Source organism: Zingiber officinale, chromosome 6A, assembly GCF_018446385.1.
Source record: "Zingiber officinale cultivar Zhangliang chromosome 6A, Zo_v1.1, whole genome shotgun sequence".
Lineage (NCBI taxonomy): Eukaryota > Viridiplantae > Streptophyta > Magnoliopsida > Zingiberales > Zingiberaceae > Zingiber > Zingiber officinale.
The window spans coordinates 117,376,120-117,396,384 of record NC_055997.1 but is presented as its reverse complement, the minus strand read 5'-3'; the positions used below and the strand labels follow the sequence as shown (position 1 = coordinate 117,396,384).

The 20,265-nt window shown below is 41.7% G+C and overlaps 5 protein-coding genes across 11 annotated transcripts; 3 read left to right on the top strand and 2 right to left on the bottom strand.

The window, feature by feature from the left end:
• Positions 1–4,922: 4,922 nt before the first annotated feature.
• LOC121997668 (hydrophobic protein LTI6B) lies at positions 4,923–5,645 on the top strand. Of its 2 annotated transcripts, none has more exons than XM_042552206.1 (3): positions 4,923–5,125; positions 5,241–5,348; positions 5,431–5,645. In XM_042552206.1, exons 1-2 carry the CDS (start codon positions 5,045–5,047, stop codon positions 5,322–5,324), a joined length of 165 nt encoding a protein of 54 aa, XP_042408140.1. In that variant the 5' UTR covers positions 4,923–5,044; the 3' UTR covers positions 5,325–5,348; positions 5,431–5,645. The 2 variants fall into 2 exon arrangements, with proteins under 2 accessions (XP_042408140.1, XP_042408139.1); XM_042552205.1 differs by having other exon boundaries at positions 4,926–5,125; positions 5,438–5,645.
• LOC121997666 (probable transcription factor At3g04930) lies at positions 5,528–9,415 on the bottom strand. Of its 3 annotated transcripts, none has more exons than XM_042552202.1 (2): positions 7,950–9,415; positions 5,528–6,189 (listed from the first exon to the last, which is right to left on the bottom strand). In XM_042552202.1, exon 1 carries the CDS (start codon positions 9,230–9,232, stop codon positions 8,018–8,020), a length of 1,215 nt encoding a protein of 404 aa, XP_042408136.1. In that variant the 5' UTR covers positions 9,233–9,415; the 3' UTR covers positions 5,528–6,189; positions 7,950–8,017. The 3 variants fall into 3 exon arrangements, with proteins under 3 accessions (XP_042408136.1, XP_042408134.1, XP_042408135.1); XM_042552200.1 differs by having other exon boundaries at positions 7,683–9,414; XM_042552201.1 differs by lacking the exon at positions 5,528–6,189 and adding an exon at positions 7,660–7,820.
• Positions 9,416–9,479: 64 nt separating this feature from the next.
• Positions 9,480–11,109, top strand: LOC121997667. Its single transcript, XM_042552204.1, has one exon. It carries the CDS (start codon positions 9,914–9,916, stop codon positions 10,877–10,879), a length of 966 nt encoding a protein of 321 aa, XP_042408138.1. The 5' UTR covers positions 9,480–9,913; the 3' UTR covers positions 10,880–11,109.
• On the top strand, positions 10,770–16,742 carry LOC121997663 (pentatricopeptide repeat-containing protein At5g66520-like). 4 transcript variants are annotated; one of them, XR_006116340.1, is made up of 3 exons: positions 10,770–10,908; positions 12,699–14,703; positions 16,614–16,742. XR_006116340.1 is itself a non-coding variant. In XM_042552198.1 (3 exons), the coding sequence occupies exons 1-3, from the start codon at positions 10,863–10,865 to the stop codon at positions 14,625–14,627; spliced, it is 1,884 nt and encodes a 627-aa protein (XP_042408132.1). In that variant the 5' UTR covers positions 10,770–10,862; the 3' UTR covers positions 14,628–14,771. The 4 variants fall into 4 exon arrangements, 3 of the variants coding, with proteins under 3 accessions (XP_042408132.1, XP_042408130.1, XP_042408131.1); XM_042552198.1 differs by lacking the exon at positions 16,614–16,742 and having other exon boundaries at positions 12,699–13,175; positions 13,267–14,771; XM_042552196.1 differs by lacking the exon at positions 16,614–16,742 and having other exon boundaries at positions 12,699–14,771.
• Positions 15,168–19,690, bottom strand: LOC121997665 (monocopper oxidase-like protein SKU5). Its single transcript, XM_042552199.1, has 9 exons — positions 19,402–19,690; positions 18,125–18,234; positions 17,777–18,047; positions 17,562–17,700; positions 16,925–17,288; positions 16,490–16,855; positions 16,325–16,403; positions 15,502–15,704; positions 15,168–15,403 (listed from the first exon to the last, which is right to left on the bottom strand). The coding sequence occupies exons 1-9, from the start codon at positions 19,555–19,557 to the stop codon at positions 15,295–15,297; spliced, it is 1,797 nt and encodes a 598-aa protein (XP_042408133.1). The 5' UTR covers positions 19,558–19,690; the 3' UTR covers positions 15,168–15,294.
• Between the last annotated feature and the right edge of the window lie 575 nt (positions 19,691–20,265).

Genomic DNA, 20,265 nt, shown 5'->3' with positions numbered 1-20,265 from the left:
AGATTTACTTTGTATCCATCTCAAGAAGAGGTGACTAATCCAAGGATCCACATTGTGCGCACTCTCCACTATGAACACAAACTCCTTCTCGGAAGAACTGGAGGTGGAGAAACCTCGTAACAGACACAAGCATACAACTCAAAACAAGAAGTAAATACACGATAATACAAATGAAAACCTTATTGCTTTATCTCTTGTAGCTTGTAGATGCCTCTGGACCAATTGGAAAGTGCAACAACACTTATCTTCCAAGGCTCTAGGTCCGACGAACAGTAGCAGAGAAGATGGAGTTAAGAGATCTCCCATTTGAACCTCGCGCGTTCTAGGGCTCCCAATGGATTGGGCCTCCTCCCAATCGATTGCCATGTTAGATCCCAGCGATCCCAATCGTACAAAACCTACATCCTGTGCAACGGTCATATCCTAATCAATTGGGTGTAGCTGGATCGATCAGCTGATCGATCCAGAGGCTTTTTATGATTTCACAAAAAACCCCGAAATTGATTGACCAATTGATTCTGGCTTTTCCTCGCGTCACTGCCAGAAATCAAACCCCAATCGATCGACCGATCGATTGACAATGCCCAATCGATCGGTTGATTAATTAGGAACCTCTCTATGCTCGCGAGAATGTCTTCCAATCGATTAGCCGATCGATTGGGTCCCTTTTTCTTGCAGCACTCTCCCAATCGATCGACTAATCGATTGGGCTCTGGTTCAATTGATCTCCTGATCAACTTGATCAACCCTAACTTGCCTAACTCAAGTCTAGGGTTCTCTAACCCAACATCTGGTCAACCTTGACCTGTTGGGACTTCGTCACCAAGCATTTGGTCAATCCTTTGATCCACTTGAGCTTTTCTCTCTGTGTCAAGTGTCCGGTCCTCCTGGACTCACCTGGATTTCCACGTACATGGCTTCACTCACTAGGACTTTCTTACTGCCTAGCTTCACTCACTAGGGCTTCACTAGGGCTTTCACCTGGCTTCACTCACTAGGATTTCCATCTGCCTAGCTTCACTCACTAGGGCTTTCACCTATCTTCACTCACCAAGATTTTCCATCTGCCTAACTTCACTCACTAGGTCTTTCACCTATCTTCACTCACTAGGGCTTTCACCTATCTTCACTCACCAAGATTTTCCATCTGCCTAGCTTCACTCACTAGGTCTTTCACCTGACTTCACTCACCAGGATTTCCTATCTTCATAGCTTCACTCACTAGGTCTTTCACCTAACTTCACTCACCAGGATTTCTCTTCTGCCTAGCTTCACTCACCAAGACTTTCCCACCAAGTGTCCGATCAAGACTGACCTACTTGGATTTTCATCTTTTGCCATCCTTCCCGTTAGACTTTCCAGTTAAGTATCTGATCAACTTTGATTTACTTGACTCTTCTTCATATTAAACAGGTCAGCCTTGACCAATTTCTCCAAACGGATGATTGCTCCTACAATCTCCATACATTGTCAAAATAATCTTCATATATTGTCAAATATCGAAACTCGCATATTACGACTCAAGCTTGAGCTAATTCAAGCTTAGTCAACCTGATCAACTTTGACCTAGGAAAATTACACGAATAGAGGGCGCCTTCCATTATCTTGAGAGCACCTTTTATTAGCCAGCTTAAACAGTCAACCTCCAAAACCGGTTAACTTTTCCTCACTCTTCTTTGGGTGATGCTCCAGCTGTCCAAAGTTAAGCTCACCCGAGCCCAACTAACGAGATTACGAGAAAAGTAGCATAGTTGGTAGAAGCCGTCGAAGAAGAAGACTGAAGTAGATGATGAAGCACGAGTGGTTTACCCCTGAGACACTTGGGGTTTTTAAACATAAGTCATAAGAGATTCTTTAAGCTCAACCATCCGATCAAGACAACCTGATTGGTTGTAACCGTCGGATCAGAGAAGAGGGAGTGCAGTCGATTCATACAAAAAGATGTGTGTTAACTGTCATAATAGAGAATGAGGAGTTTGGGAGACACGTGACATTTGCCCAGGAAATGACATTTATAATGGACAAGACAACCAAATCATTTCACTAAAAAAATACTCTCCCATGTATCATCGGCGCACTGCCTAGCATATCAAGCATCTGACATGAGTTTTTCCAAAAAAAAGATAAAGTTGATTATAACATTAATGGGTGATCAGATGCGTGGTCAACCGGTAAGACCAGTTGATCAGACGATTAAGTGAAAATAAGACTCAGGTCTAGTCAGTCAGACATGAACCTCCTTCGACTAGACTTGAAGGAGAGGATAGTGATACAGTATGTTGTGAATAACCCTAAAGGTAATGTAGGATCCATGGTCAAGATAATATAGAAGTCAAAGTCAAGGTAAGGTGGCAGTTAAAGTCATGATAAGATGACAGTTAATGTTGAGGTTGTAAGATTGCAAACATAGTTCCACATTGAAAACACATGGGAAAGATCATGGGTTTATAAGATAAAGATATGTCCATTTGGCATGAGGCCTTTGGGGAGAGCCCAAGAGCAAAACCATGAGGGCTTAGGCCTAAAGTGGACAATATCATGCAATTGTGGAAATATCTAAACTCTTTTCGATCCAACAATTGATATCAGAGCCCGGACTGCCAGAAGATTTAACCGCCGATTGTGCAGAAGAGCTATGATCTGATTGAGCCATGTGGGTACAATATTGACATCGAACAAAGAAAGTGGAGATTCCTATGTTCGGATCAAGAGGACCAGACACCATGCAGGAAGTCCTAGTTGTAGCTAGGTAAGGAAGTCCTAGTAGGTCGGGTGGACCAAGGGGCAGGAAGACCTGGTGGGTTGAGGATCGGACATGGAAAGCCTGTGGCCCTTTGTTTGAGGGGGGGATTATTGGGGTTGCAAGGTTGCAAACATAGTCTCACATTGAAAACACATGGGAAAGATTATGAGTTTATAAGAGAAAGATATCTTCATTTGGCATGAGGCCTTTTAGGGAGAGCCCAAGAGCAAAACCATGAGTGCTTAGACTCAAAGTGGACAACATCATGCAATTGTGGAGATATTTAAACTCTTTTCGATTCAACAGTTAAAGTCTGTGTATATGCAGCTGAACGAATCACTCTCACTAGGGCTCAGCTCCCTATTGCTACAAGGTAACTTTCAGCATATAGCCGGTTGGCCCCAGCGCCGATCGGACTTATAGGGCTCAGCTCCCCATTTCTCAGCGCTACAACATTCAGCATAATGTTGGTCGACCCAAGCATCGATCAAACTTTCGGGATTTAGCTCTCCACTTCTACAATACAACTCTCAGCATATAATCGGTTAGCCCCAGTGTCGGTCGGACCTACGAGGCTCAACTCTCCACTTCTCAGTGCTAAGACACACAACATACAGTTGATCGGACATCTAGAGCTCAGTTCCTCACTCCTCACGGATAAGACCTCCAACATATGGCTGGTCAGCCCAGAGTGTCGGTCGGACCTTCTGAGACTTATCTCCCCTCTCTTTAAAGGTAAGTTTCACATTATACAACCGGTTGGCCAAAGAGTCGGTCGGACCTTCCGAGACTTAACACCACACTCTTCAAAGGCAAAACCCCTATCATATGGCTGATCTGCCCAAAGTGTAGATCAGACCTATGGAACTAAGTTCAACACTTTTCATATACAATCTCCCATCATACGACTGATCGACTACAAGGTCAATCAGATTTCCTCCGGAAGAAAACAGTGTCAGAGAATCGTAACAATTTATCATAGAATAACAATCACTCATTAAGAAATATTCCGCTACTTTGATATTTGCACACAATGAAGCCTTCCTTTAAGGATGGTCGTACATCCTCCATTATTCAATATTTTCTGACACCAAATATTTTTTAGAATATCATTATTATAAAAATTATGAGGGTTAGTATAAATTAATAACTAACTAAGGAACACCCTTTCGCAGAAGTTGTCGCCGTCTAAATTAATAAATAATAATTTTTAGTTTTTAGAATAAGATATTAGACAAGTTAACGAATTAGACAATAAATTATTTATAAATTCTACTTACGAATACTAATAAAACAAAATCACTAGTATTCAAACTTTTTTTAATATATTTTTATATTATTGAATAAAGATAAAGAATATCGTACCAAACCAAATATCATACTTATTCACAAATTATATGAAGGAGACAAACTCAAAAAAAAATTGAGATAAGTATAAAATATAAATTTTTATCTTAAATAAAAGGCATTTTAAATGTCACTAAATACTAAATTTATTGCCAACATTTCTAAATGAATAAAATACTTACAGGATATAATCTTTCAGTTTATTATCTAGGATAATGGCAAACAATTAACAAGGACCAAAAAAAAAAATCCATTTTTATTAAAACAAAAAGTTCCATTCCTTTCTTTCTATGAGGGAAATAATTTGTTTGATTAAATTATGTTCAATATTAAAGCATGTGGTCCAATAAAAGAACAAGCAATCTTAAGTCACATGAGCACAGACGACCTTGTTTTTTTTCTCTCTCAATCATCACAAGCATCCCACTTGTCAAGTATAGAGTCATCTCATTGATAGAGAAAAAGGAAGAAGAGTTCAAGTTAGATACTACAAGCTAAGAATGGATAAAGTTTATTATTTAATTTTAATGCAAAAGTTCGTGATATATATATATATATATATATATATATATATATATAAACAATGCAAAGCTTAATCCAATTAAAATTTTTAAGATGCATAGCCAAACATTTCTCCCTACTTAACAACATCAAAAACAACCCCACCTAATTCCATGGTCAATAATTTTTTAATGCAATAATATTGCATTTATATATTATATATAAATAAGCCTTATTCTTAACACTAATATCCCATCACTGTTGATCGAGCACAACCACATGAAGCAAAGCACAGCCTTTTCTTAATAAAGAAATGACTGTTGAACAACTTTGTCCCTAAAGTTACAGGAGGCCTCTATATAACATCAGCAAGCTCTATACCTTCCATTGAAAGAGATCAGAAACACATACCTTAATTTTGGTAACTCGAGTTCCATAAGTCTGAGGCCAGGAATGGGGACTGCCACATGCATAGATATACTGGTAGCCATCATTCTTCCTCCTCTCGGAGTCTTCCTAAAGTTTGGCTGCAAGGTAACCAACCTTATCAATCATGAAAAATAACAAGTATAAATTCTTTTTTTGTTAGCTGAGTTAAATTTTGAGTTTTGGGTATTTTGTTTTCAACAAATCCTTTGACGCTAAACAGGTGGAGTTTTGGCTTTGCCTTTTGCTGACACTGCTTGGCTACCTCCCAGGGATCATCTATGCAATCTATGCCATCACCAAATAAACCAATTTCAATTTATTCTCTCAGGTGTCAAAAAATCTTTCTCCAATTTCCTATTCTTTTATGAACTGATGGAAGAAACGAAATTTGAGTTCATGTTCATGGTAAGTGTGCAGAGCATGATGCGGAATGATGAAGATGGTGGTGATGCAATGGTGGCAAATTTAGCACCTAGTTGTCAACTTTGTGATCTGCATTTGTATGAATGTTGATGGATTGACATTTGTCTTTTACTTTAATGGTTTTGCCTGTTAATAGTTGATGTGATTCTACAACTACTTGTTCCCAATAAGACAGTTGCATTGGAAACATCTACTGGTTCTACGTGAAATTGTTCCTGTGCAGTGATTCTAAAACTGAACATAACATGTTCAATCTGATAATCCGAGAACAGTTTGAATGATTCAATTGGAGATGTGATTTCTACAACTAATTTATCCCTAATAAGGCAAAACAGTTGCATTGGAAACATCTACTGGTTCTATGTGGCAATGCTCTTGTGAAGAATTTCTGACACTGGGCATAACCCAGCTCAATCCGAAAATGGTTTAAATGTACAATTGTTTTCTAGGGAAAGAAATCACAAGAATCATCTGAATTGCTGGTGGTTAGATATACCTTATAAAGAAGAGTCTGGCTGGTCCTGGAATTGACAAAGTAGAATCAGAAATTGCTTTAAGAAAGAGATAAAACACTGATATATCATTGTTGTGTGCATTCTAGAGCATCCAAATTGATTTGGTGAGCTTTCAAAATCAATCAGTGGTTGCCACATCGATCTTTGTCATCTTCACTTTGTCATTTTGTTTGGATAGGCAGGATTGAATAGACCATTATATATAGGGTTGATGGATGCTTATAAACTCAGCTGCAATGTGCAAACTCAGATGTTGTCATCTCCACTAGAGCAACAAGGGAATGCAACTAAAATGTAAATCAATGCGACTCCTATGTAGGATCACACCAAGTTGGTTAATCAAGATGTTACTCATGTTTGAATTTGGCATGAACACTCAATTCTGCTATCATCAGGAAAAGTGTTGTGATTAACCCAATGAATGTAGTAATGAACGGCAATAATATGGTTACTGGCATGGTAAATGTTTAAAATGAATCATCTAAGAACAGAATCGTTAACAAAATTAGATGCACGAAGGCAATTGAAGGTATATAAGAGCAGCATTAACAGGTTACGCTAACCATTAGTCCATTACTATCGCTCAATACCCATAAACTGAGGACATAACAATGCAACCCTATCAATAGAATTCTCACTGAAATCTCAATTCTGTACAGAAATTGTTAATACAAATGTTTTGGCAACTAACTTGGAAAATGTTAAAACCCAAGCCTGCATGGAAATATCTGTCACAAAATGAAATCAGAGCTTGATTGGCAAGGTAGAAGATGTGTCGTACTTCACTGCTAAAAGAATTTTCTATCAAATTGCCACGGAGAGGACTTTTAAAATGGTACATAACATCATGCACTCAAACTACCAAAGTCAATCAATATTCGACAATGCAATGCTACTGGGTAATTGTGTCATACGACTGCTCTTTGGTAATCATGCCACTATTCCATTAGCCTTTACTTCTGCATTCTCAACCTTGATGCAGATTGACTTTTAACACAAGAACTAGACACAAGGTTAACAGTGCTAACCTGCTTGTAAATAATTTACACTAACAGAAAAGACCAAAATACTAACACACTGTTTTTTTGATACTAGAACGTCGCAAATAGCCCCATGTCTCTCTTTTCCAACATATGGACATATACATGTATAAAATCTTAACTCAAGAACAGCCATGAACAAGAACAGAACTCTTTAAAGACCTTTACAAATATTTATCCTATACCAAACATAAATATGTATACTAAAAGCTATAATCTATAATCTTCATGTGCTGCCAATACAAACAGGGATGACTTAAATTTATAAGGTATTAAAAGGGATGACATGAAGAAAATCGGATCATCAATGCTAACAATTATTCTACTAGAATTTTACATTTCATAAAACAATTCTCTGGAACATCAAGAAAATCTAGCAGCATCAAACAACAGTTTAGATGTCTCATGTTTTACCTTGTACTACCATATTAACTATCAAGATAAGCTAACACTTTAAGCATAATGAAGAATCAGAAATTTAGGCTCCATATGGAATTGACATTTCAAACATGACCACTTACCCACACTGATGATATCTTCCGAAGCCCTAGCAACAATCATTAAGTAAATAACAACTTAAGTGAAAAAATTGTCCAATCACAAAATCTATTTTGCAAATAAGCCTGACCAGCAATAACAAGCAATTCCAAAAGGAAAACTATTAGACGCATGAACAACATGCACCTTAGTGCAGGAGTCAAAAGGCTACCACTAGTGTAATGTCTAAGGGAGCATGATGACCCCAATTTTGCCATAAAAGTAAAGATGCCAGCTTCCATGTGGGGCATTTCTCCTTTGGAATGTTCAAGAGGTGGGAGACAGCTAAAGAAGTAAGAAAAAGTAGAAATTACTACAAAGGGTGAAAGCACAGTAAGTTCAAAATCCAGCTACAGTTAGAACTATCCAGATGAGCATGAGCATGAGCATGAGCATGAGCATGAGCATAACAACCTGGCCCGGGGCTACAGAGCCGGTAACCATGTGGCAGATTTGCAGCATGGAAGCATAAGAACCTGTAATCAGCTGGATGAAGACTTGAGCTCCTCCAACATTGATTTGACATGGTCTGTTACTAGTTCTATCCGCTTCAAGTAAACCTCCAGCTCCAGAATCTGCTGCCTTCTCCATTGGTCATCCACAGGCACCGCTGAGCCCACCAAAGAACTACCTCCAAGGCTCATGGGAAACAGGTTGAATGGCGATGTCCCACCAAAACCTGGAGCAAATGGCCCCCCAATGGCAGAATTAATCAACTCCTTAAACAAAGGTGAAAGACAGCTCTTCACAGTCGCCTCAATGGCGCTCGGAGTCGACGTAGAAACTGATGAAACCACCGGTGCAGCCATCACGTTCACCGGAGCGGTGTTCTCTGCGACGGCTCCTCCTACGGGTGCCACAACAGTCGCAACAGCCTCTTCCGGCGCTATCCCTCCCCCACGCCTTCTCGATCTTGGCATTCTTCTATCAGATCCGAAAGAACCCTCATTGACGGGAACCGTAAATATCTCATTCGAAAGAGTGCTCTTCGGGTTATTGAGGTCTTCGCCATCGCTCTCCTGCGCCCTCTTTGCTATGGCACTCCAGATGTTACGGGCGATATCATAGATGGCCCGCTCATGAGCACTCTTAAAGGCGAAGTCTTTCCCCGCGGATCGCATCCGGTTGACACAGTTCCGGTACTTCTTCTTCAGCCGGCGAAGTTTCTCGATGAGCTGGTTCTTGGTGAACTCGAAATGGAGTTCCTTTTTGATCTCCTCGTAGAATGGGCCAGTGTCATACTGGTGAGAGGCGAAGGTGGTTCCCCGCCTTGAGGTGAACTCGAGGAAACCCTGCAGGATTTTGATCTCCTCTTCGTCGGTCCAAAGCCGCTGGAAGAGCCGGCGGGACTCATCGAAGGTGACTACGGTGAGGGGCCTGCTGATGTCGGCCGAGTAAACGGGGATGGGGATAGTGGGCGAGGCCGTGAACAGGGGAGAACCGGAGGATGCGGCGGGGAAGGAGACGACTTGAATAGGTATCGCACCATTAAGGGGAGCAGCGGCGGGATCGACGCTACGGATAGGATCCGGAGCGTGGACGGGTGCCGCAGAGGCGTTCGGATAGCCAACCAGCGGTATCACATGAGCGTTCCTTCCGTCAGTGCCATCGTCAAGTTCTTCACTGTCGCCATCATCGTCGAAGTCTTCGTCCTCGGAGACGGCACGCTCCAGCTCTGATGCTTCGGCTGTCGACATCCCTTTTCTACTCTGAAGTCTCAACCCCTCTCTCTCCCTTCCTTCCACGAATTGGATCGATGATCGATCGAGCGGGGAAGAAGGTTTGGGTTTGGGCTTCGATCTGGATTTGGGGTTAAATTAGGGTTAGGGTTTGGTCTGGAGCAGAGATTGGACGAAGACTCAGGTTCGTACGCGAGGAAGTCGTGGTGTTCAGAGCCAGCTCGAGAATCTGTCCCGTACGATCTCGAACAGACGGTTGAGATGACAAGACGGACGGCGGATTCGGAAAGGGACGTCACAGTGCGACCAATAAGAGGAGACATATCCGTACGACGAATGTGGGCCGTCGATTACGGTGGTCAAAGATTATCGAATAAAAATCAAAGAGGTTCCTTATTTTCATCGAATGAATAATACAATCCTAATATATATAAAAAAGTTTGACAAGTTGAAATAAGGAAACATGCGAGGGGTAAAATGGAATTTCCCGAATTTTAGTTTCCGAGTAAATCATAGTAAAAATCTAGATAAATCTTGGATATTCCATTGGCTAATATAGTAATTTTCCACACCCCTTTTGTCGGATCCGTCCGATTGTACCGAATCCGCTATCCGCTTCGCCGCCTCCTTTCTTCCCCAATCTCCTCCTTCCCCACGCAAACCCTAACGACGCTCTCCCTCCTCCATCCGGCCGCGGCCATGACGACGGCGGCGACGACAACGAGGTCGAACTCCGATAAGCGCTGCGACGGAGACGGATGCGATGCCGCGCACCCCTGGCCCCTCCACCACATTCGCTACCGCGGCGGCGTCCGCCGCTTCTGCACGTCCTGCGTCCTGAAGTCCCACGCCGGCTCCTTCTGCGTCATTTGCTTCGCCGTACTCGATGCCGTCCCAGCACCGGCCATCGCGCATTGCTCCAAGTGCCCCTCCGCCTCCCACATCTCCTGCCTCCCCCACCCCAATCTGGCCTCCCGCTTCCTCTGCCATTGCTGCCGCAATCCCGACTCTTTCTCCTACTACCCTGCCGGAGAGGTCCCGATCGAGTCTTTGGAGGCGGAGACGAGGACGATCGACACCGAATCTGCAAAAGCACTTGTTGCCGCGTCAAAGCTCTCGGTAGCTTCGATGAAGAGGGCTGCGGCGTGTGCCAGGGTGGAAGCCGAGAGGAAGGTGAAGGATGCCATAATTGCCAGAACGAAGGCAAAGGACATGCTCGAGCGGGCCGCCTTGATATCTCATAAGGAAAGCGAGAAGGTCCACGGAGCGAATGATTCCAATAACAAGCTTCGCACTCCCATGGCGGCGGCAGTGAATCCAGAGAAGAAGATGAAAGCTCCCAACTCAAACAGTCCTTCATCTAACGAAGGCAGCAAACCCATGGCGGCTGAGCAGAGGCGAATCCACAGCAGGGAACGCGAAAAGTGGATGAGAATGCACGAGCCGATCTCGACGGAGCACGGGCTGCCCCAGGGCACCACCGATCGCAGAAAGTCTAAGGCCCCTTCTCTTGCCGGTGCGGAAGCCACTGTTGCAGCAGCTGACGCAAATAATCCAGTAAAAATCGCACCTTTTTCTTCAAAGCAGAAACGCATCGAACGAGAAGTGAAAAAGACTCGTCTTTTTGGCTCCATGGAGGGCGACGCCGATGCAAAGAACTATTGAGAACTTAAAGATGCATCCCCAAACAGAAGGTAATAAACAAAAGACATTTTAAGGTTAGTTACTGGTTGATCTCAGATATAATGGAGTAGCCCTTTTTTTTGGTCTTGACCGCTATGTGCCTCAATAATTGTGTGGTCATTGTCAATTCAAGAAGAGATTCATAGGGTTAAACCTTTCACCATGTCCATAACAATCCTTTGCAATTGAGTAGAGCCTCATTTGGATCTTAATCAACCCTTCTTGAATTGGATTCTCTATAGTTTTGTCTTTTGTACTGGGGTGTGGGGAAAGGGATTGTCTACTGAAGTCAATGCTAACGAGATTAAGAACTCAAGATATTTCATTATATTTTGTTTAATGTCTTTATAGCTTAATCTGAAGTGGGTGTGTGCATATACATTAGGAATCAGTCAATGCAAACAAGAATTAGGGATTCAAAGATGTTTCAGTAAACTCAAGGTAATCAAGAAGAACGGATTCTTGTGTTACATAAGAGCAACTAGAGCTATCAATATTAGACAGTTCTAAGTAATCAATGGCAATCTAGTAGTTAATGGAAACAAGAATGAGGATTCAAGTAGGCTTCAGTAACAAAAGGTAATGAAGAAAATAGTTTCATTAGGATGTTGCATTCCTGGATTTGGATTTTCCATCTGTCCTTGATGTTGTAGTGGGGCATCCTCCATTGAAGATCATTCTTGTGTTCTAACTCCATAATGACTGATGTCTGTGTTTGCATCTCTTTCGCTATTGATCTTGTCACCTTTATGAACTATTTATGCTTAGAATTAGGCAATATCGAATATGGTTATATTGCCACAACGAATGAATGTAGATTGTCATTTATGTTCTGAATCTTTTATAGGCAAGCACCTCATAAAAACCTCTTATTGTTGGGCAATAAGGGATGTTACCTCTATTGACTCAGTGAGGCAACTCAAGTCGCTTGAAGCCAAACTAAAAGACAAAATTTTAAAAATTTATATGGGGTCAAGTTTTTACAAACAAGAACAATGTTCCATGTTTGATAGAGGAATTTTTTGTTTTTTCACATTTCCAAGTCTGTGTGAATTAGTCAGGTGTGCAAGGTGATCTGAGGGATGTGGATTCGATCAATCTAGTGAGTCTTTGCAACTTGAGCGGTTCGAGTTGGTCGACTAGGGGGATAAGGCAATTTGAACCAGGCAGACCAATCGATTTTTGATGGGTTGATAAGTGAGGCTCGTTTGGCCTTTTGAGTTGGCCGATCAATCTTGGCAAGGTAAGCGCGTCAGGCGGTGCAGTTGAAGTTGAACTATCCATTGGGGTTGCACGACTCAAGCAGTCTAGGCAGCTAGGGCAGGCTAGGCTAAGTGGTTTGACAATCCATGTGATCTACGTGAACTTAAAGATTACATAAGAGGACTTGATTGTTGAGGATCCACTAGAACAATCAGACAATTCGAAGTGGCCAAACATAAAATTAACCATTCTACTAATAGCATTCCATATGAATGATAGAGGGACCATTCTCCTTTTCATTCTCAATTTTCCATTTCATTAAGTTATATTTATATATATATATATATATATATATATATATATATATATATATATATATATATATATATATATATATATATATATATATATATATCAAATTTATTAAAAAAATCTATTTTTAAAATTAGTCGAAATATCTGAATCGTATCACAGTATTGTTCTATGAATTAATAATATTAATTTCAAAATGAATTTTAAGAAGTAAAATTTCCCCAAAGGATATTTTTGCGGTTCATTGGCTCAAATATATATTTTTTTATTTTTTTTTCTTTTTTAGTTCAGTTATTCTCGCTCCTCGTCGCCTCTCGTAATGGCCGCCTCCGCCGTGGTGCCCGCTTCGCCTCCGCCCGCGCCGGCTCCTTCCTCGGCCTCCTCCGGCCGCCGCCTCGCCACCGAAAGAGCTACTCTCCGCAGCAGCATCGACTCGTGCAGATCACTGGCCGAGCTGCGGCAGTACCACTCCCAGCTCATCCGCCTCGGTCTATCCTCCGACAACGACGCCGCCGGCCGCCTCATCAAGTTCCTCGCTTTCCACCCCTCCGGAGACATCCCTTACGCCCTCCGCCTCCTGGCCCTCCTACCCCACCCGGACCCCTTCGTCTTCAACACCCTGTTCCGTGCCCTGCCTTGCCCCGCCCTCTCCCTCCCCCTCTACGCCGACATGCTCCGTCGATCCGTCGCCCCCAACGCCTTCACCTTCCCTTCCCTCCTCAACCCCATCTCCGCCGCCCGCGATCTACGCTCTGGCCGCCAGGTACACGCCCACCTCCTCAAGCTGGGATTCCACACCCACCCCTTCTCCCAGAACAATCTCATCCATTTCTATCTCAACTGCGGCCTCGCAGTCGATGGGCGCAGTGTGTTCGACAGAATGGATCAACCAGATGTGGTCTCCTGGACCACCATGATCAGTGGGCTGTCAAAGCTGGACATGGTGGACGATGCACGGGAGCTGTTCGACAGAATGCCCCAAAGGAACTCTGTTTCCTGGAATGCAATGATCTCGGGGTACACGCAGAACGGACTATTCAAGCAAGCGTTCGAGTTGTTTGACCGAATGCGATCACAAGGCATCGAGCTTGACAGGTTCGTCGCAGCGAGCATGCTCGCGGCTTGCACGGGAATGGGAGCATTGGAACAGGGTAAATGGATCCATGGCTACATTGAGAGGAAGAGAATTGAGTTGGATCCTAAACTGGCTACAACCATCATAGACATGTATTGCAAGTGTGGTTGCTTGGACAAGGCTTACGAAGTCTTTCGCGGGTTGTCGAAGAAAGGGCTTTCGTCGTGGAACTGTATGATCGGAGGGCTTGCAATGCACGGGCACGGGAAGGACGCTATTGAACTGTTCAAGGAAATGGAGAAAGGAGCGATGGTGCCAGACGATATCACACTCTTGAATGTCCTCAGTGCTTGTGCGCACGTGGGAATGGTCGCAGAGGGGCAGCATTATTTTAGGTACATGGTCGATGAGTATGGAATTGTGCCGAAGATGGAGCATTTTGGTTGCATGGTTGATTTGCTAGGGAGAGCAGGGCTTTTGGCAGAAGCGAAGAAGGTCATAGAAGAGATGCCCGTGGATGCTGATGCTGCAGTTTTGGGGGCCCTTCTTGGGGCATGCAAGATTCACGGCAACGCCGATATGGGTGAGCAAATCGGTCGGCAGGTTATCAAATTGGATCCTTATAATGGTGGTCGATATGTACTTCTAGCTAACTTGTTTGCTAGTACCGGACGGTGGGATGATGTGGCCAAAATGAGGACATTGATGAATGATAGAGGGGTGAACAAAGAGCCTGGATGTTCAATGATTGAAATGGATGGTAGAGTCCATGAGTTCATTGCCGGTGGCAAGTCTCACCCTCAAGCCAGAGAAATATACGCCATGGTCAATGAGATGCTGGAGAGGATAAGGGCAGAGGGTTATGTACCGGACACTAGTGGAGTATTTCATGATATCGATGAGGAGGAGAAAGAAAATCCTTTATACTATCACAGTGAGAAGCTTGCTATAGCTTTTGGGCTACTAAACACTAGTTCAGGCGACACGATAAGGATTTCAAAGAACTTGAGAGTTTGCAAAGATTGCCATGTGGCAAGCAAGTTCATCTCTAAAGTTTTCAATAGGGACATCATTGTGAGGGACCGGAACCGTTTCCACCATTTCAAGGGAGGAGAATGTTCTTGCAAAGATTACTGGTGAAGTATACCTGAGTTTCAAGACTTGCTACTGATACAGAAACCAATAACATGTTTACCGGAAAGATAAATAGGACGAAGTAAGTTTTCTTAAGGAAGACTATCTATCATGGTTGAAATAATATTACCAGAGGAGAAATCTTTCATATGTCAAGTGCAGTTTGTTGATTGTTAAGACAAACCGAGAAGTATTGATTCATTGTGTGAAAATCAACCAAGGTGCAACTCATGTAGAGCCAAGTGAAAGTTAAAAGAAAATAAAATGAAAGAATTGGAGGAAACAAAATGCAAGACGAGGGACAGAAAAGAGCTGAGTGATGAACTCTACTGGATGGCCTAGTTGAACTTCTTGCACCGACCTTATTGAGTAGGCAAAGCGATCCCTTACCCACAGTGCCTAAGAAGTCACCTAGGCAGTCCAGCCTTGTTAGAACATTGCACCTTATAATAAATCATTTCTATTTTGTAGAGTCGAACTAATCAATGACAACATGTGTGTACAAACTCCAAAAAGCCACGAACAGCAAGTCAAACCAAGAAAACATGCTCAAGGAATCAACTAACTTCTAAGAATGAACTCAAGTTTGAGAGATCAACATACCTGATGCTGACACAGTTACAATTATCAACTTCAAGGTACTTCAATTCTCTTCCACATAGACCTACAAAAGTTACAATGTACAAACTCCAAGCCAAGCAAATAGCAGCCACATCACTAAGATTTTGCTCAATTTTGTGACTGATGATGCTTCAGAAAATCTAAATTTATGAGACTGTTCTCTGTCATGAGGAAACAACAATGTTAGATGATATTAAACTTAATCATCGTTTTAGCTAGCTATAGAGTATTAGAAGAACGAGATGGTTGTGCATCTTACCCCTGTAAGCTTGAGAGTTCGCCACAAAATATTGAATCATTAGGTAAAGGGAGCTCAGTCTTGTTGCTGCTGTCCTCTGGATTGCTCACACTAATGTATACTTCCTGGCCCCTGTACCATGTTTCAAGGTTTTCTGCACGCAAGTTCCATATGCCGACATTATCAAGATAAACAAGGATGGCTGTCCAGGCTCCAGGATATACCTGTATCCAGCAATTGGTATTGATTTCAATTTTTTGAGATAGTCTTGGATACGGTGATGGTTTAACTCTGACAAGAAACAATATCATACTATGATTGAAAATTTCAGAAATTTAACTTCCAAGTTCTTGGTAGGTTAACATTTCTAGTTTTGCTATTTTTGAACAATTAGATAAGGATATAGTAAAAGAATCTGGCATCGCAAACAGTCAAATTTTAACCTGCATGAAAGATACCTGTCTTTTCCAGAAATTGAACTCTTCCATGGATATTCTTGAGCAATCCCTATGCTACAATGCTTGCAGGTTAAACTAGTCATCTGTTTAATACTATCTTAACTCCTCAAGTATTTACTTGTTAAGCGGGTTGACTGTGGGAAATTGTAAAACCTAAATTAGAAAGGCCAATTCCTGAGATTGAATCTAAGGTCATCCTCATTAGGAGTATGTCAAGTCAATATGTTTCATACACTCAAAAGGCTAACTTTAGCACTGGGAGGTATTCTGATTGCAAAATTTACTCTTGGCTATAGTCTAAGTCATTATTCTAGTCATTGTATAGACAGTATCTTTCACGATATCAATGAGGAAACTTCAATAAGAAAACATTGTTTTTCGCACACCTGTATTGTACTACGAGCAACTCCATCCCACTTGTTGTATGTACCCCTGCTATTTTCTGTCCAAGTTCCATAATCCATCCTACAATCAAATTCATGCAAAGAAGTCATAATGTGTGCACAATAAGTAAATTGTCCAATACAAGAATTCGGATTTTAAGTTAGTACCCCACGACGAAGAATGCATATCCATCCATGTGGTAGCTTTGAATCATAGTATCATTGTTTTGGAAAATAATTTCCATAAAACCTTTATAAGTTCCATTAATAATGGATGTGTCCACTTTTGCAGGTCTGTTCATCATTCGATTCGGGAAATCAAGCTTATAAACTCCTGGTATATTAAATTGTTGTGCAAGTTTAAGGGGTGTCGAAGGGGCAATATAAGAGATACCATTCAAAGTATTTCGCATCTGCCCATTGATCACCTCCGCTGGTGTATTAACTAGTACGTAGACATCAGTCACAGTGATCTCACCATACCGGAAAGATCCCTGTGGATTAGGCCGAGCAGCACCAGCAGAGACGTTCCATCTACAGTTAATTAACAACATGAATGTTAGGAAGGCAGTGGACCTGATGAACAAGAGGAAATGACGGTACCTGATGGACCTTGCTTGATTAACAGAGAAGTATGTATCACCTTCATCTGGACCATCCGGGAGTGGACCTGATGCTGGTCCTTGGGAACTAGAATAGTGCAATAGAGCTACACCAGTTAATCTATCCCTAGTAGTTGAGTTGACAAACCGAGCACTTGCTACGATATAGTAATCACTAGCTGGGTTTGGGTCCATTGTGACAAGAAAGGAGTATGATTGACCCACATGGATATCCATATTTGTATAATTCTGTTGAACAGTGTAAGAACCTTCTGTCTCTACAATCAGCAAGTTGTGGTTTTGTATTCGGAAATTTAAGCTAGTTGAGAATCCAACATTATGCACTCGAAACCGATATGTTTTTCCTGATACAAGAGCCACAACCATGAAACCCATGCGAATCAGAAATGGTTTTGATGTTAAAGAAAATAGAAGAAAGAAAATAGAAGAAAGAAATATAATCAGAAATGCATAAATCACATAATCATCTGTTAATCAATCCTTGAGAGATGATATCCAAGATCTTTCAATGAAGTCAGAGGGGAGTTATTGTAGCATAACTATTTGCATCTTACTGAAACAATGATAATTTGTTTGCCAACTTATCTGAACGTAGCAATTATAGTAGAGTAGAATACCTGGATCCACAGTAATTGTCGCATAGGTGATGCCTTCAGGGACGATTGATTCATTATAACGGAAGGGTCCGAGACCATTGATGACAACTCCATCAGGAACTCCGAGATCATTTCCATCTTCGATGATTTTTCTCAAGTCCTGTCAATATTTCAGTTAGTAGGCGAGAAAATCACTATCATGCTTAAGACTGAGTCCTGAATAAGTATAGAATGACCTTGAAATCCTTGATGTACCAGTCAGAAATCAAGATTGTTATATCTCCATCTGGCAACCCGAATGGCAAAGGAATCACATTTCTGTTGTTTATTATAATTCCACCATAGCCGCCTGCAGCTTTCTGAAAGTTGATTGAAGGAATATAAAAGAAACTTCCAATCTGATCTTTGACTTGGAATTCGTAAGTCCAATTCCATCCAGAAGGAATGGGGCAGTTTGTCCCTAAAACACCATCCTGCCAAGAGTTCTTTCTGTGCTGCAAACCATTCCTATTGTACATTTCCATAGCTTTGTTTATGTAACAGTAATCTTAAGCACCAAAAAGAACTATGGATGAAGCTTGTACCATGTTACTAGAAAAGGCTCGTCTAATTTATTCAGGATATTGACAACAACGTTCCAATTTGTTGTTGCACTCAGAATTGGTCCTGGAAATTGTCCGTTGATTGCAATAACCTGCAGTTACAAACCCAAAAGTTCTAAGTTTCTTAACTATAAGATCAATATGAAACAAGGTCCTTGGTACTTTTGCTCTGTTAAGTTTAAGATTTACCAAGTGTAACTTCTTCCAAGGATTTTCTAACAGTGTTAAAATTTCCAAGTGTTTCTACATATCATAGCCCATCATAAAAAGGATTTATCTCCTAGACCCAAGTTTGACAGGAGTTTCCATATGCTTCCCTCCTCGAGAAGCCAAGCACCTTGGCTGAGCCAACATCAACTCCCACCTCCGACAAACTGTCTACTTGACACGAGCCAAACTCATCCCTTGGAAGCCACCTCTACCTTAGCCAAAATGTATCCCACCTCAAGTGCACTCGCCAGCCTCACAAGGCACCCTGACCCAATTACGGTCACTTCAAGCAGAATACATAACCGTTACTCTGACTCGATCAAACTCAACTCAACTTGTACTCATCTAATCGCATGTGCATTTTGTGATCCAAGCCTAATTGATTAATTTGGCATACTCCTTTTAATCTAATGTGACCGGACCTCAATTGAACTCAACAGCCTCACAAGGCACATTGTCCAACCTATGGTCACTTCAGGTGGAATACATAGCTTCCACTCGATCTCAACTGAGCTCAACTTGTACCCATCAAAGGCTGTCCATTTTGTGACCCAAACTAATGAATTACTTTGGTACTTTACCTTTTAAATCTATTGTGACCAAGCCACCAAAGTAGCAAGGGTTGCTAACTTACAGCATCCATTCTCCTTGTTAACCTATCACACACCCTCAGATACTATAACCAACATTTTTCTATCACTTATAGTCTAATCTTGATCTACATTTCACTATCACCATTGCAATTACGCATAACCAGCCATAATAGAGAAGGCAAGGCCAAAAGAAGACTCTTTTGAGCTCCTGCGAGATAGCAGCCCCGCCCAATCTTCTTCTACTTTCCCTAATATCAAATTCTTGATCTACATTTAGCAACCGCCATAAGCTTAACCAAACAGAACAGAGAAGGGAAGGGAAGCACCAAAGAAGTCTCTTTTGAGGTCCTGCTAGATCGCATCTCCGTCTAATCTTCTTCTACTTACCCTAGCACTAGCATCCAACTTCAAAATGCGCCCTTCAGGAAAAAGAGAGGAGAAATGGGTGGTTCTGACCTGTTGCTTGACCCCGAGAGGGGAGGCGGAGACGTAGCCCACTTCCCACTGGTAGAAGACGTAGGGATCTCCGCCGTAGCCCGCGCCGATGAGCGAAAGGGCGAGGAAGAAGAGAAGACTAGAAACTCGGAGCGAGGAAGACGGCGAGGGGAGCATTTCGATGCCCCTTTTACGTCGATATCTCTCGGAAATCGCTCGATTTCGTCGTCTTCTGTTGGGATTTGGAGCTGCGGAGTGAGAGTGCCTGACTGCCTGAGCGAGCAGCGCAGCGATGGCGAGGAAAGCGAACGGATTAATGACTCATTAAAGAGATGCTTTGGAAATGTCATTCTACCCCATGAAATTTCTTGCTTTTCCAGAGTGCTCCTGTAATTTCAAATTCATCACAATTTTTACCACGGCTCATGAAAATATATTTTTTATTCTTTTATCTTTTAACCATCAACATTATTATCATCTCATCTAATAAAATAATTACATAGCAAATTTTCATGATAATAAAATAATGTTATATATTTCCTCAAGTGGAATAATTAAGGTTAGTATTAAAAAAATATGAGTTTGATTTTAATTTATACTAAGTAAATTTATTAGTTTGATTTGAAATGACAAACTGTAGGGGTAGATTTTGAAAATTAAATTGGCATTGTGTCCAGATTTTGAAAATTAAATTCGTCTTGGTTCATGTCACGTGGTTACATGAACGACGTGACATGCCCGTCATCTTTTTGGACTATGTACATATTAAGTTGTGCTCCGGGCCTCCGATGTAACGGTTAGATACTCAAGCGCTTAATCAAGTATTTAAAGTTCGATCTCAACTATGAGGTATTATAAGACAATTTTTTTTAATAATTATGGATG

Bases quoted from the DNA above. Each gene is read 5' to 3' on its own strand.
- LOC121997666 (XM_042552202.1), bottom strand. From the start codon at position 9,232: ATGTCGACAGCCGAAGCATCAGAGCTGGAGCGTGCCGTCTCCGAGGAC.
- LOC121997667 (XM_042552204.1), top strand. From the start codon at position 9,914: ATGACGACGGCGGCGACGACAACGAGGTCGAACTCCGATAAGCGCTGC.
- LOC121997668 (XM_042552206.1), top strand. From the start codon at position 5,045: ATGGGGACTGCCACATGCATAGATATACTGGTAGCCATCATTCTTCCT. The intron at 5,126-5,240 runs GTAACCAACCTT...GACGCTAAACAG, and splicing joins TCCTAAAGTTTGGCTGCAAG to GTGGAGTTTTGGCTTTGCCT.
- LOC121997663 (XM_042552196.1), top strand. From the start codon at position 12,732: ATGGCCGCCTCCGCCGTGGTGCCCGCTTCGCCTCCGCCCGCGCCGGCT.
- LOC121997665 (XM_042552199.1), bottom strand. From the start codon at position 19,557: ATGCTCCCCTCGCCGTCTTCCTCGCTCCGAGTTTCTAGTCTTCTCTTC. The intron at 16,856-16,924 runs GTACCGTCATTT...AATTAACTGTAG, and splicing joins AATCAAGCAAGGTCCATCAG to ATGGAACGTCTCTGCTGGTG. The intron at 15,705-16,324 runs GTGTGCGAAAAA...TGCTGGATACAG, and splicing joins TTGCTCGTAGTACAATACAG to GTATATCCTGGAGCCTGGAC.